Source organism: Triticum aestivum, chromosome 4D (assembly GCF_018294505.1).
Source record: "Triticum aestivum cultivar Chinese Spring chromosome 4D, IWGSC CS RefSeq v2.1, whole genome shotgun sequence".
NCBI lineage: Eukaryota > Viridiplantae > Streptophyta > Magnoliopsida > Poales > Poaceae > Triticum > Triticum aestivum.
The window spans coordinates 374244366-374257970 of record NC_057805.1 but is presented as its reverse complement, the minus strand read 5'-3'; the positions used below and the strand labels follow the sequence as shown (position 1 = coordinate 374257970).

General features: G+C 44.8%; 1 protein-coding gene across 2 annotated transcripts; it reads left to right on the top strand.

The window, feature by feature from the left end:
• Positions 1-1952: 1952 nt before the first annotated feature.
• Positions 1953-2945, top strand: LOC123100063 (chemocyanin). 2 transcript variants are annotated; one of them, XR_006448342.1, is made up of 3 exons: positions 1953-2270; positions 2377-2655; positions 2758-2945. XR_006448342.1 is itself a non-coding variant. In XM_044522054.1 (2 exons), the coding sequence occupies exons 1-2, from the start codon at positions 1955-1957 to the stop codon at positions 2574-2576; spliced, it is 516 nt and encodes a 171-aa protein (XP_044377989.1). In that variant the 5' UTR covers position 1954; the 3' UTR covers positions 2577-2945. The 2 variants fall into 2 exon arrangements, 1 of the variants encoding a protein (XP_044377989.1); XM_044522054.1 differs by having other exon boundaries at positions 1954-2270; positions 2377-2945.
• Positions 2946-13605: the final 10660 nt, after the last annotated feature.

The following is a 13605-nucleotide window of genomic DNA, read 5'->3' as shown; positions in this document are numbered from 1 at the left end:
TTAATAAGATACCTTCTCTGTTCCTGAGACGAAAGGGAAAAATAATAATGGAGCTTCACAGCGAAAAGTCCATTCTGCACCCGAGCTCATATGCTCCCGCATGAACAGTAAAATCGAAAAAAATTTAAAAAAATTCAAAAAATTCCAATTTTTTTTGAGAGAAACATTGACAAAAGTTCTAAGTGCCTGCAAAAATTCATCATGAAATCACATTCCTGTAAGGCGTGGCAAAAAAACAAATTCAGTGCTTCAAAATGCGTTTGAAAGTAGCTTTTTTTAGAGTACTGTTTTTGTTTTTTTTGCCACGCCTTCTAGGAATGTGATTTCATGACGAATTTTTGCAGGCACTTAGCACTTTTGTCAATGTTTCTCTCAAAAAAATATGGAATTTTTTGAATTTTTTTTCGATTTTACTGTTCACCCGAGCTCATTTGAGCTCGGGTGTAGATTAGCCGCGTCCGCTTCACAGACTAATCACAGAAGAAAAACAACCTTACCCGAAGCACTCCTCACTTCAATGCAACGTACACCAATACCGATCCCGGTTAATTCTGCTTCTCTTGCTTCTTTTGGAGCCATAGCTAGCAGCAGAACTTAAGCGTGAGCTGCCCCTGTCTGTCACCATCGATACTAACCAAGCTCCAAGGACAGCAATCTCTATTCTGAACCCAGGAAGAAACAAGATTGAGCACCAAAGGTGGCTAAAGAATCCAGCAGAGAAGGCACATGTGCACCCTGCAAATAGATCAGAAACGAACAGCCTAAAAGCACATGAAATGGGGAGGCATCCATTCTCTGAAACTTCACTAGGCGTCCATTCTCTGAAATTTCGGCATGTTCCACAGTTCCAGTCAGGCAGTCACTGCATGAAGCAATCACGGGCTCTTGGTTCATCGTTCCGTTTGGGATGCAATAATGGGGGCACACGCCTGGATAAGTACACCTAAAGCCTTGTTTAGGACAGGGGGCTTTGGTTTACATGCGTGCTCGTCTAGATGATGGGTGCTCGTGGGTCTAGTTGGTGGAATCTCGTGGCCGTTCCCCCGCAAAAAAGAAAATATAAGTACTGAACTTTGGTTGCATTATTGAAGTTCCAAGGTCGAATCGAGCATATTTTATATGGAAATCTACTCCCCATTTTCTACAGCAAGTACGTTGTAAAAAGGCTAGGGCGCCCAATCCACTGTCGACTGCTACAGTTGAGTGAGATAGGTTCAGCAAAGCGCATAAAACACCTCTGGTGAAACACTAGTTCTGAAGCCGCCATACATGAGATCTGACAATATTGGTTTACAGGTGGGGCGATGTCGCATGCCTTGGCGTTCCTCGTCCACTCGTCCCTCTCCTTGCTTGAAATCAAAACTGACTTCTGCAATTTTGTTAGAAAGTTTGGCTTGTTGTTATCCCTATAGCCTACACACTTGACTTTGAAGTTAAATGTCACATTCCTCCCAAAAAAGTTAGATGCCCTGCAACAATGAAGAATTTGAAGTTAAATGAGGTAATCGAACATTCCACAAAATTTAGCTCTTCATTTAGGGTGTTTCAATAGGGTTCGTTGTGTTTTGAGAAGGAATAGGGTCATTGGTGTGTGCATTGATAGATCAAAATGGGATAAATCTTAGTAGATTGAGATTTTTCTATGATTTTTTCACTCTCTTCGATCCATATTATTTTGTCGCTTAAATAAATGTATCAAGCTGCGTTTCAGTGCTAGATACATCCGTTAAAGTGACAAGTAATATGGATCCGAGGGAGTATCATTATCCCAAGAGAAGGAATTGGCCGAGAAATGTAATATTTCTTTATACTTGCAGTAGGACAAGATGCATGTCCAGAAAGTTACACCTAAGTTCAGTTAGCATTTCCCAGCTTTTGAGGATCCATGGACGGCGTGCGCTACCACCCACGCCATTCGGCACAACTACTACTCCATTTTGGTATAACTACAGTAATGTGCTGCCGTCTATGGACTTGCGATTGGATCCAGGTAGCCGGCTTTGCCCTTTCCGCCCCACGCTCTCGTGCACAGTATAGCTACAGTCACTCCACCCCACACACTCACAGAGGGACGCAGAGAAGCACCAGGGGAGTTATGGCAATGGCTCAGGGAAGAGGCAGTGCGGCGCAGGGCTTCACCCTCGGCTTCCTCGTGCTGTGCCTCCTCCTCGGCGCCGACACCGCCGGCGCCGCCACCTACAACGTCGACTGGTCGTTCGCCGCCGGCAGCTGGCCCAGCGGCAAGAGCTTCCGCGCAGGGGACGTCCTCGGTGAGTGACCAGGCCGTCAGAAAGATGGCACAGTCGATTACTCCTTCCTGTTGCTCCGTATCATTACCTCGTCTCACGTGATGCGCGTCTTTGATCTACGGCGCAGTGTTCAGCTACAACCCGGCCGTGCACAACGTGGTGGCGGTGGACGCCGGCGGCTACAACAGCTGCCGGGGCTCCGGCGCGACGCACACCTACACCTCGGGGAGCGACCGCGTGACGCTCGTCCCTGGGACGAACTACTTCATCTGCAGCCTCAGCGGCCACTGCGGGCTCGGGATGAAGATGGCCGTCACTGCAAACTGAAGCTAGCTGCAGCTTCCGGTTTCAAAAAAGCTAGCCGCGGCTGCGATGCCTTCTGTGCGCATGTGAAAACATCAATAAAGTAAGTACTAGCGATCTAAACACTCTTATATTTCTTTACAGAGGGAGTATGTGATAGTGTACGCCCCGTGTGTTGTATCCCTGAGTTGCTAACATGATACAGAAGCCAGCAGTGTGCATCCATTGATGCGGAGACCGAGGACGTGATATCCTTCTTTTCGGAAGAAAAAAAAAATACAGCAGCGAGTAGGCATGTGTTATGTGTGGATATGGAGGGTGGTAGGTAATGCATGATGTTTGTATGAACGATCGCCGGCATGGCAGTAAAGAACCTCGGACTGGTTTGTTTAATTTGTTTCCAACAGTACGCATAGAGAGCCATGGTCTGGTCTAGGCGAAATTCCAATTAGCCAGCTCACAGTCAGCTTTGAACCACTCTCACTCTTGGTCATATTTTTTTAATTTTCTTTTAGAAAAGGAGGTTAAACCCCGGCCTATGCATCAACCGATGCATGCAGCCATCTGTATTAATTATTTCACACAAAGGTCTAACAAGAATATACATCAATCCACCCGAAGCCACCACTCACACCTACAAACTTGATAATGTTGAGTGATCTCACTCCCCATATCTAAAATCGATGTCGTCGTCGATCCATCCACATAATGACTCACACCTACAAACTTGATAATGTGGAGTGATCTCACTCCTCATATCTAAAATCGATGTCGTCGTCGATCCATCCACATAATGTATCGGGATCAACATCCGGTGCAGCAGACATAAAGCGCATCCCACATGCATACGTTTTAGAAGCCGACATCATCATCGGAGCAATGACTCGTCTTCAGGAGAGAGATCCAATCCTTACCAGTCCGGACATCCGTCGACGCCACCACAGCGCCCAACGGCACCACCGCCCTGCGCTCGTCCGTCCAGATGCAAAGACTCTGGAAGATCTGTCGTGTGTAGCACCTGCCAACCAGGCATGACTCAGCGTAGCACCTGTCAGCCATGCATGACTTGACAGCTCCACCGATGCTCCGCGCAAGACGAATCCGCTCCACCTCCTGCCTCTGTCTTCCAGCGCTGCTCCACAAACGATGCTCCCAAGAGAAACGGCACCGCAGTACTGCCATCGTCCGATCTGGAAGACCAGATCCTAGGGTTCCCCCGAAGCAGCATGAGTAGGTCGACAACAGTTACATGACGATGCCTTCATCAAGCTAATAGCGCAAAAACGCCGCCATCGCCCGCCAACGGCTCGGTTTTCACCGGCAACTATGTCTCCCCAACTCGCAGTCGGCGCTAGATGACGGGTCTTGAGATCTGACCACCCAGCCTCTGGCTGACCACCTCCGGCGAAGGAGGTGGCCACCACCGCCACGCCCAGGACCAGATCCCCCAATGTCCTCGTGTCGCAGGTCGAGCCCGGTGGCAGCATGCCATTGACGGAACAAGGATGGTACACGACAGCAGCTTGTGTGGCCCGCCTAAGCCCATCTAGGATCAGATCGGGCACCCAAGCCGCCGCCGTAGGACCCGTTGCCGTACGTCGCCGCTTGCATGTCGAAACTGGCTGCCGCTGCCATATGTCCGACCAGCGTGGACCGCCGCCCGCCTGACTGGATCTGGCCGAGAAGAAGCGCCGCCGCCACCGCTGCGTGCACAGGCTTTGCCTGCAAGCCCCTGGCGCCAGCGGCGGTAGGGGAGATGGCGTTGGAGAGGACCGGAGGAAGGGACGGGAGCGCTCCGGTGCGGCGCAGCGGCGCCACACGAGAACGGGGGTAGGGTTAGGGAGTGGTGAGGTGTCCCTGGTGCTCTCCTACTGCCTCGACAGACCCTCTCTCTCCCTACTAGTCATATTTCTTTTGATCTTTCCATACATAATTTTTCAATGCAGATACCCATACAAGGGTTTAGTCGAGTCACGGTGACTCCAAGATGAGCTCGGAATGTAGGATGTGCCTTATCCTATCTTAATAAAAGTAAATTTATATTGCCAAAACCTCTTAAAAAGACGAAGTTGCATACTATTGGAGTATTTTAGTTTCTTGCTGGTCCAAAGATGCATCCTTGTGCCATGTGGAAAAGGCAAAAATTCGGTGCACATACATGTGTCATTTAGCCACTCATTTTGTGTGTTTTTAAACGCAAACTATCATATTTTCTCACAAAAAAGTACTGATACATAATGTGATACCATATGTACATGAATGAATTGTCTTAGAACGTTTAAAACTTCTAACTACACATTGAAATGAACTGAACTGAAATGGTGCAAGCAAGCTTGGGAGCAAAGTCCACATTCGGTTTAATTGGGCCTTCATTATTGCTACACTTGTCAAATCCTACTCGACAATGGCTGAATTAGGGGCTGGTACTCGTGTATCGTAGAGTGGACCAATTGGTCTTTCACAATTTCTTCTTTTCTTATCACATTAAAAATATATTAACATAACTAAAATAGGTTTGTCAATAAAACATTTGGTGGTTTAGAAAATATATTAGGTTCACCTCAATCATTATTTTCTGCCTCTATATGAATGAAAATTTCCTATTTGAGAATGGGAGCGATGTCTGAGTCGACTAAAGTGATGGATTGGTAATTCATTGTTTATTCTTTCAAAAAAACTGCACCAAAGGGTATATCCAATAGCATCATGAATCTCGTTCATTATAAACAAAGGCATCAACCAATATGCATTCGGACATTAAATCTAAATGATTAAAGAGGCCTCTCGCTGATCCACTCTCTCTGACCGTATGTTCGCACGGCTTGTCTATACGTGACGACCCAATGCAAATTACCTCATATTGGGCCACATATTCCAAAGGGTGTTTCACCCATAGAAAACATGGTGGTTTGTGGTTGATTGGACCTTGCCACTGCATGAAGCCCGTGTGCCCATTTTTAGATTTAGCATTACAAGATCGACAACTAGCCCAAGCAACAAGATGGTCACGAAGGAGTGATCCAATGATTTTATTTCCATTACCAAAATATTCATCTCTTCCACTCCTACCAAATTGGGAGCCCAAAAAATCCACCCTGAGTCGGTTTACTTCATTAATACGGACTCTAAAAACAACATATGGTCTAACATTTCAAAATTACGTAGGCATGGCTCAAAAGTAAGGCCTCCTGCGTTCCATATGATATGAATATTATAGTAATATAAAAGTCACAGAAAATAAGATGGCATGTATCTCGATTCATGTAGGTAAAGATATGTCATTTGGTTCATAAATATGAGTTTTTTTTTCCATTAGACATGAGTTAATGCCTTTTCCCTTTGAAATGTGAAGGATATGAACCAATCCTACATAATAATAGGAACCATTCCTACCAACCAAAGGGCTAATAGAAGAATGTCCCATAGAAATCGTATTGTATATATTCCTACAAATTTCCTTTAAATCAAAGGAGGCCTAAGGTCACGCAACACCTACTATGGATGAAATTATGAAATGCCATATTGCATATTTCTCCCATATCTTCATATGTCATCATGGTGGTTTCAAAGCCATGAAATCATCACGTGAAGCTTCATTGTTGTTCCTTTCACTCCCAGTTCCATCTCCATGCTTGATCACGCCCCAATGCTCATCCCTCCTGTCCATGCCAGGTATTTTATTTCCTATGCAATACAAACATATCTAACTTAGTAAACATCATATTCTCATGAACATTAGAAGTAGTTCTAGGAAATGAAGGTACCAGATAATTTAATTGGCATGTGCGAGCTCTAATGAATAGCTCTTATTTTTCTGGAACCTTGCATACGCATAGCCGCAGGGGTTGATGGTGTAATACTGGTAGAGATGTCCTCATCATCCTGATTAGGTCATAGTAAAAAGCTAAGCACAATTTCAAAGTGATTTCGTAGTTTGACTACGTGAAATTTAATTATCAACTTTACATTTACGAACAAATATATTAATATGACTACACATTTTTTAAATTTAAATGAACATGACGCAAAAGATTTATTGAACAAAAGGGGTTCCCCGCCCGTTCTACTTTTTAGTAAAATGAAGCCAAAACCAACATAAGCATTCGGGCCAAACCAAGATGGTAGGCCCAAGCAACCATCGGGCAACCAAACACATGTCTAAAAATAAAACCGGCTAAACAAGTTTTTATCTTACAGACACATGAAACAAAACATCGGAGAGAATAACACATCATCTATGAAGCACATCATCTACTGGAGCTCTGCACCATGAGTATGGCTCATCTCCAAGCAATCGCGAGGAATTTTCTCCGATGCCAATCCAGAAAAAAGTATGCGTCGATGAAGTAATGCAGATTGAGTGTCATTGCAGAGCACCTTCTATTGATGAACAATGATGAAGTGAATGTTTCTCCAAGTACGTCTTTGGAAACAAAATTCATTCCTTAGTGTCCATATGCTCCACAAGGAGGCAGCTAAGACAAAATTCAAAACATGCTTGTCTTATATACATGCGCCACAATGCAATAATATCAACAAAACACCCAGGCCGTTTTATTTGGAAGAAATCAGATGCAAATGTGTTGTACTGATTCATCCCCACAAAGAAGATATGAAGGTTCATCTACATGCCTCCTCTTAGCCAAAATATCTCTAGTTAAAACCTTGTTGTAAACAATCGACCAAAGGTAGACATGAATCTTTTGAGGGCAGAGGATTTTCTAAAAATTATCTCCAATTATAGACACTACGCCTTCAAAGTTAATATAATTATAAAATGATTTAACAAAGTATTTTTCTTTAGGTTCTAACACCCAGATAGGTGAATCTGGAAGGTCAAATAGGGGGAAACATTCAATTAAATTCAGAAGATGATTCCAAAGGATCATGCCATTCTAGACCACACATCTTCTAAATTTGAGTTTGAGATAGAGCAATCATGTTGATTACAAATTATTAGAAGATCCCAAAATTGATTTTTTTTTGGGAACAATCCTCAACCCAAGTATCATGCAAAAAACTGGCATTGTTTCCATTACCAACTTTCCACCTACAGAAAGTTTTAGAGGCAGAAAGAGCCCAAGTCACACTCTCCCAGAAAGGTTTTTGATAGAGAACATTAGGGTTACCAGTGTTAGATTTATGATCAATCAAAGCTTCAAGCACTATCCACACTATCAAAGTATCTCTTCCCCCAAGAAGCTAACAAAGCCATGTTAAAATCTCTAATACTGTGAACACGAGGGCCACCAAAGTTTTTCTTCCTTGAAAACATACCTCCAATGGGCTACTCCCTTCGTCTCATAATGTAAGATATTTTTTACACTAAAAACGTCTTACATTATGGAACTGAGGGAGTAGATGATATTTACGTTGATCCCCCATATTGCCCTAAAGAAGTGAGACATCTAAGAATCGATGGATTAATAGTCCATTTGGGGAATTTAATCATGACCATGAGATAAGTAGGTATACTAACATTGCAAGAACAAAGTATAATAAACTTCCCTCTATATGAAAGAGTTCTGGCCATCCACCCAAAAATATTCTTGATAATCATATTAATAATAGGCTAGAGATCTCTCTCCTCAACTTGCCATAGTGCAAGGCGGGCATCTCCAAGGCGGACCCGTAAACCTCCCGCAACCATCTGGATCACGCTGTCCGGATCGCCTAAGCCATCCAACGCGATCCTGTATAGGTCCGCGGGGCGGTCCAGACGCGATTTCTCCCGCAAAACAGAGACAAGAGTGGGGGAGCTTTGCGGGAGTCCGGACACGCGAAACGTACGAATCCGACACCCCTAACCCACCGAAAACCCAAAACCCTTCCCCAGTCACGCGACTCCATCCTCCCCATTTTCTCTACTTCCTTATTTCTCTCTTGCCACCGTCGGTGCTCCACCACCCCGGGCACTGCTACCTCTTGAGCATGCATTGGTTTTGCCTTGAAGAGGAAAGGGTGATGCAGCAAAGTAGCGTAAGTATTTCCCTCAGTTTGTGAGAACCAAGGTATCAATCCGGTAGGAGACTACACGCAAATCACTTGTACATGCACAAACAATTAAGAACCTTGCAACCAACGCGATAAAGGGGTTGTCAATCCCTTTACGGCCACTTGCAAAAGTGAGATCTGATAAAGATAATAAGATAAATATTTTTTTGGTATTTTTATGGTATGGATTGAAAAGTAAAGATTGCAAAATAAAATAGATCGGAAACTTATATGATAGAAAATAGACCCGGGGGCCATAGGTTTCACTAGTGGCTTCTCTCAAGATAGCAAATTCTACGATGGGTGAACAAATTACTGTCGAGCAATTGATAGAAAAGCGCATAGTTATGAGAATATCTAGGCATGATCATGTATTTAGGCATCACGTCTGTGACAAGTAGACCGAAACGATTCTGCATCTACTACTATTACTCCACACATCGATCGCTATCTAGCATGCATCTAGAGTATTAAGTTCTTAAGAACAGAGTAACGCATTAGGCAAGATGACATGATGTAGAGGGATAAACTCAAGCAATATGATATAAACCCCATCCTTTTATCCTTGATGGCAGCAATACAATACGTGCCTTGCTGCCCCTGCTGTCACTGGGAAAGGACACCGCAAGATTGAACCCAAAGCTAAGCACTTCTCCCATTGCAAGAAAGATCAATCTAGTAGGCCAAACCAAACTGATAATTCGAAGAGACTTGCGAAGATATCAAATCATACATATAAGAATTCAGAGAAGAATCAAATATTGTTCATAGATAATCTTGATCATAAACCCACAATTCATCGGATCTCGACAAACACACCGCAAAAAGTATTACATCGAATAGATCTCCAAGAGAATCGAGGAGAACTTTGTATTGAGATCCAAAGAGAGAGAAGACGCCATCTAGCTAATAAATATGGACCCGAAGGTCTACGGTAAACTACTCACACATCATCGGAGAGGCTATGGTGTTGATGTAGAAGTCCTCCGTGATCGATTCCCCCTCCGGCGGGGCGCCGGAAAAGGCCCCAAGATGGGATCTCACGGGTACAGAAGGTTGCGGCGGTGGAAATAGGGTTTCGTGGTGCTCCTGGATGTTTTCAGGGTATAAGAGTATATATAGGCGAAGGAAGTAGGTCGGTGGAGCCACGAGGGTGGGGGGCGCGCCCTCCTACCTCGTGGCCGCCTCGTTGCTTCCTTGACGTCCACTCCAAGTCTCCTGGATTGCGTTTGTTCCAAAAACGATCCTCGCGAAGGTTTCATTCCGTTTGGACTCCGTTTGATATTCCTTTTCTGCGAAACACTGAAATAGGCACAAAAAAACAGCAATTTGCACTAGGCCTTCGGTTAGCAGATTAGTCCCAAAAATAATATAAAAGTGCATAATAAAGCCCATTAAACATCCAAAACAGATAATATAATAGCATGGAACAATAAAAAATTATAGATACGTTGGAGACGTATCAGGCACCACGCCCCACACTTGTTGAAAATCTGCATCTCCGTCACCTCCGGCGCTCCAGCAAGGCTCCTCGCCGCTTCTCCTCTGCCTCCGTTCAACCCCCTGTCCTCCGACCGCCCCGCCAGGTACCATCCTCTACCATACCTGCACTACTACAGGTTGCTGCTAACGCGACACTACAATCAGAGACCCTTCGACGAAACTGTGTGCGATGCATTACTCGCAAACAGTGGTGTAAAAAACCGTCAAAAAAGGTGCAAAACGTTTGAGATGGAGGATGTATCAAACACGGTTCAGATTTTAGTTGCGTGTGCGATGCTGGGCATACAGTTCAGTTCAATTAACTGTTTGCGATGTGGCAGAACAAAAGAAACGGGCAGCCAGATGAAGGCGTGTGTGATATACGGCTTACGGTTCACTCGGATGAACTTTTTGTGATTAGGCAACACAAAAGAAATGGTCAGCCAAATCAAGGTGTGTGCGATATATGGCATGCGGGAACGGTTCAATATATCAAGATGTGTGTGATACGCGGCAAACAGGTCTGTAATCAGAAATGTGTGCAAAGACCGATAATAACACAGACGATTGCTTCTAATAAAATGTATGTGATATGCTCTCTCTACACAACATCTATTGGCCATAAGGATGCGAAGAGGCATCCTATATCAGCAAGGACTAGTTGTTCCATCAGTAGCTCATCTAAGAGAACTCACAAGTTAAGTGTGCTCAGGCTGGAGCAGCCATCAGATGGGTGACTGGATGGGAAGTTGTCTTGATATTAAATTAACTAATGGGATGGGTCATCCCGGTCAAATTAAATTATCTTTGATCTGGATGATCCATCCCATGAGTTAATTTAACCTCGAGGTCCTTGTTTTTTGATTTTTTTGATTTTTTAACACATGTTAAAGAACTACCGCATTACTTTTTGACAATGTGCGATACGTGGCATACAATTGATCCATCCAACATGTTTGTGATGGAATAAGCCGTGTGTGTTGTGGGCAAACTCTTGCTAGTATTGAACCGTTTCCGATTGATGAATTCATCACCGACGGGTTTCCTAGTGTGGTCTGTGTTCATCTGATCATCATCTACTTCTTGTGCTAGCTCGATGTTCCTTCTATACTAAGTTTCCATTAATTGATGGCGTTTTATGAACACGCCAAACGTTTCCCGCCATTTCCTCACCTGTTTCCCGCCACCCAGTGATATTGCGCATAAACCTAGGCAGCGCGCGACGCACGGAGGCGACAAGCACAACCTGTAGCACATCCACCTTTTCCAAGCATGCCAACCCACCAAAGCGCCGCCTCTGCAATCAACCTCGTCAACGAGGAAAACGAGCAGGCGCCACGACCCGTCGAGGCCGAGCCGCTCCCTGGCAACGCGATGGACGACGCTGTGATGCGCGTCATCGCCAGGGTTGAGCAGACCTTTGGCGCATGGTGCTTGAGCGCCGCGGATCAAGATAGGCATGTCAGCACCGACAGGTTGCAGCTCGCCGCACAACATGATCGATGGTGCGCCGTACAACAAGCCAGGCGTGTCCGCGTCGATAGGCTGCGGTGTTGGGGAACGCAGTATTTCAAAAAAATTACCTATGATCCCGCAAGATCTATCTAGGAGATGCATAGCAACGAGCGGGGAGAGTGTGTCCACGTACCCTCTTAGACCGAAAGCGGAAGCGTTTAGTAACGCGGTTGATGTAGTCGAACGTCTTCGCGATCCAACCGATCCAAGCACCGAACGTACGACACCTCCGCGTTTAGCACACGTTCAGCTCGATGACGTCCCTCGGGCTCTTGATCCAGTTGAGGACGACGGAGAGTTCCGTCAGCACGACGGCGTGGCGGCGGTGATGATGAAGTTACTGGCGTAGGGCTTCACCTAAGCACTACGATGATATGACCGAGGTGTGTAACTATGGAGGGGGCACCACACACGGTTAAGAGAAAACTTGTGTGTTCTAGGGTGCCCCCTGCCCCCGTATATAAAGGAGGGGAGGGGAAGGCCGGCCGGCCCTGTAGGGCGCGCCAGGAGAAGGGAGTCCTACTAGGACTCCAAGTCCTAGTAGGATTCCACATGGAGGAAAGGGGGAAGAAGGAAGGGAGAGGGGGAAGGGAAGGAAAGGGGGGTGCCGCCCCCTTCCCCTAGTCCAATTTAGACCCAGGGGGGCGGCTAGCCCCTTGTGGCCCTTCCTCTCTCCCCACTAAGGCCCATCAAGGCCCATTAGTTCCCCCGGGGGTTTCAATAACCCTCCGGCACTCCGATAATTATCCGGTACCTCTCGAAACTCATCCGGTGTCCGAATAACATCGTCCAATATATCAATCTTTATGTCTCGACCATTTCGAGACTCCTCGTCATATCCGTGATCTCATCCAGGACTCCGAACAAACTTCGTTCATCAAATCACATAACTCATAATACAAATCGTCATCAAACGTTAAGCGTGCAGAACCTACGGGTTCGAGAACTATGTAGACATGAGCGAGACACATCTCCGGTCAATAACCAATAGCGGAACCTGGATGCTCATATTGGCTCCTACATATTCTACGAAGATCTTTATCGGTCAAACCGCATAACAACATACGTCATTCCCTTTGTCATCGGTATGTTACTTGCCCGAGATTCGATCGTCGGTATCATCATACCTAGTTCAATCTCGTTACCGGCAAGTCTCTTTACTCGTTCCGTAATGCATCATCCTGCAACTAACTCATTAGTCACATTGCTTGCAAGGCATATAGTGATGAGCATTACCGAGAGGGCCCAGAGATACCTCTCCGATACACGGAGTGACAAATCCTAATCTCAATCTATGCCAACCCAACAAATACCTTTGGAGACACCTGTAGAGCATCTTTATAATCACCCAGTTACGTTGTGATGTTTGATAGCACACAAGGTGTTCCTCCGGTATTCGGGAGTTGCATAATCTCATAGTCAGAGGAATGTGTATAAGTCATGAAGAAAGCAATAGCAATAAAACTAAACGATCATTATGCTAAGCTAACGGATGGGTCTTGTCCATCACATCATTCTCTAATGATGTGATCTCATTCATCAAATGACAACACATGTCTATGGTCAGGAAACTTAACCATCTTTGATTAACGAGCTAGTTAAGTAGAGGCATACTAGGGACACTTTGTTTGTCTATGTATTCAAAAATGTACCAAGTTTCCGGTTAAAACAATTCTAGCATGAATAATAAACATTTATCATGATATAAGGAAATATAAATAACAACTTTATTATTGCCTCTAGGGCATATTTCCTTCAGTCTCCCACTTGCACTAGAGTCAATAATCTAGTTCACTTCGCCATGTGATTTAACACCAATTGTTCACATCTTTATGTTATTAATACCCATAGTTCACATCGCCATGGGACCAACACTCAAAGGGTTTACTAGAGTCAATAATCTAGTTCACATCGCTATGTGATTAACAACCAAGAGTAATAAGGTGTGATCATGTTTTGCTTGTGAGACAAATTTAGTCAATGGGTCTGCCACATTCAGAGTCGTATGTATTTTGCAAATTTCTATGTCTACAATGCTCTACATGGAGATACTCTAGCTAAT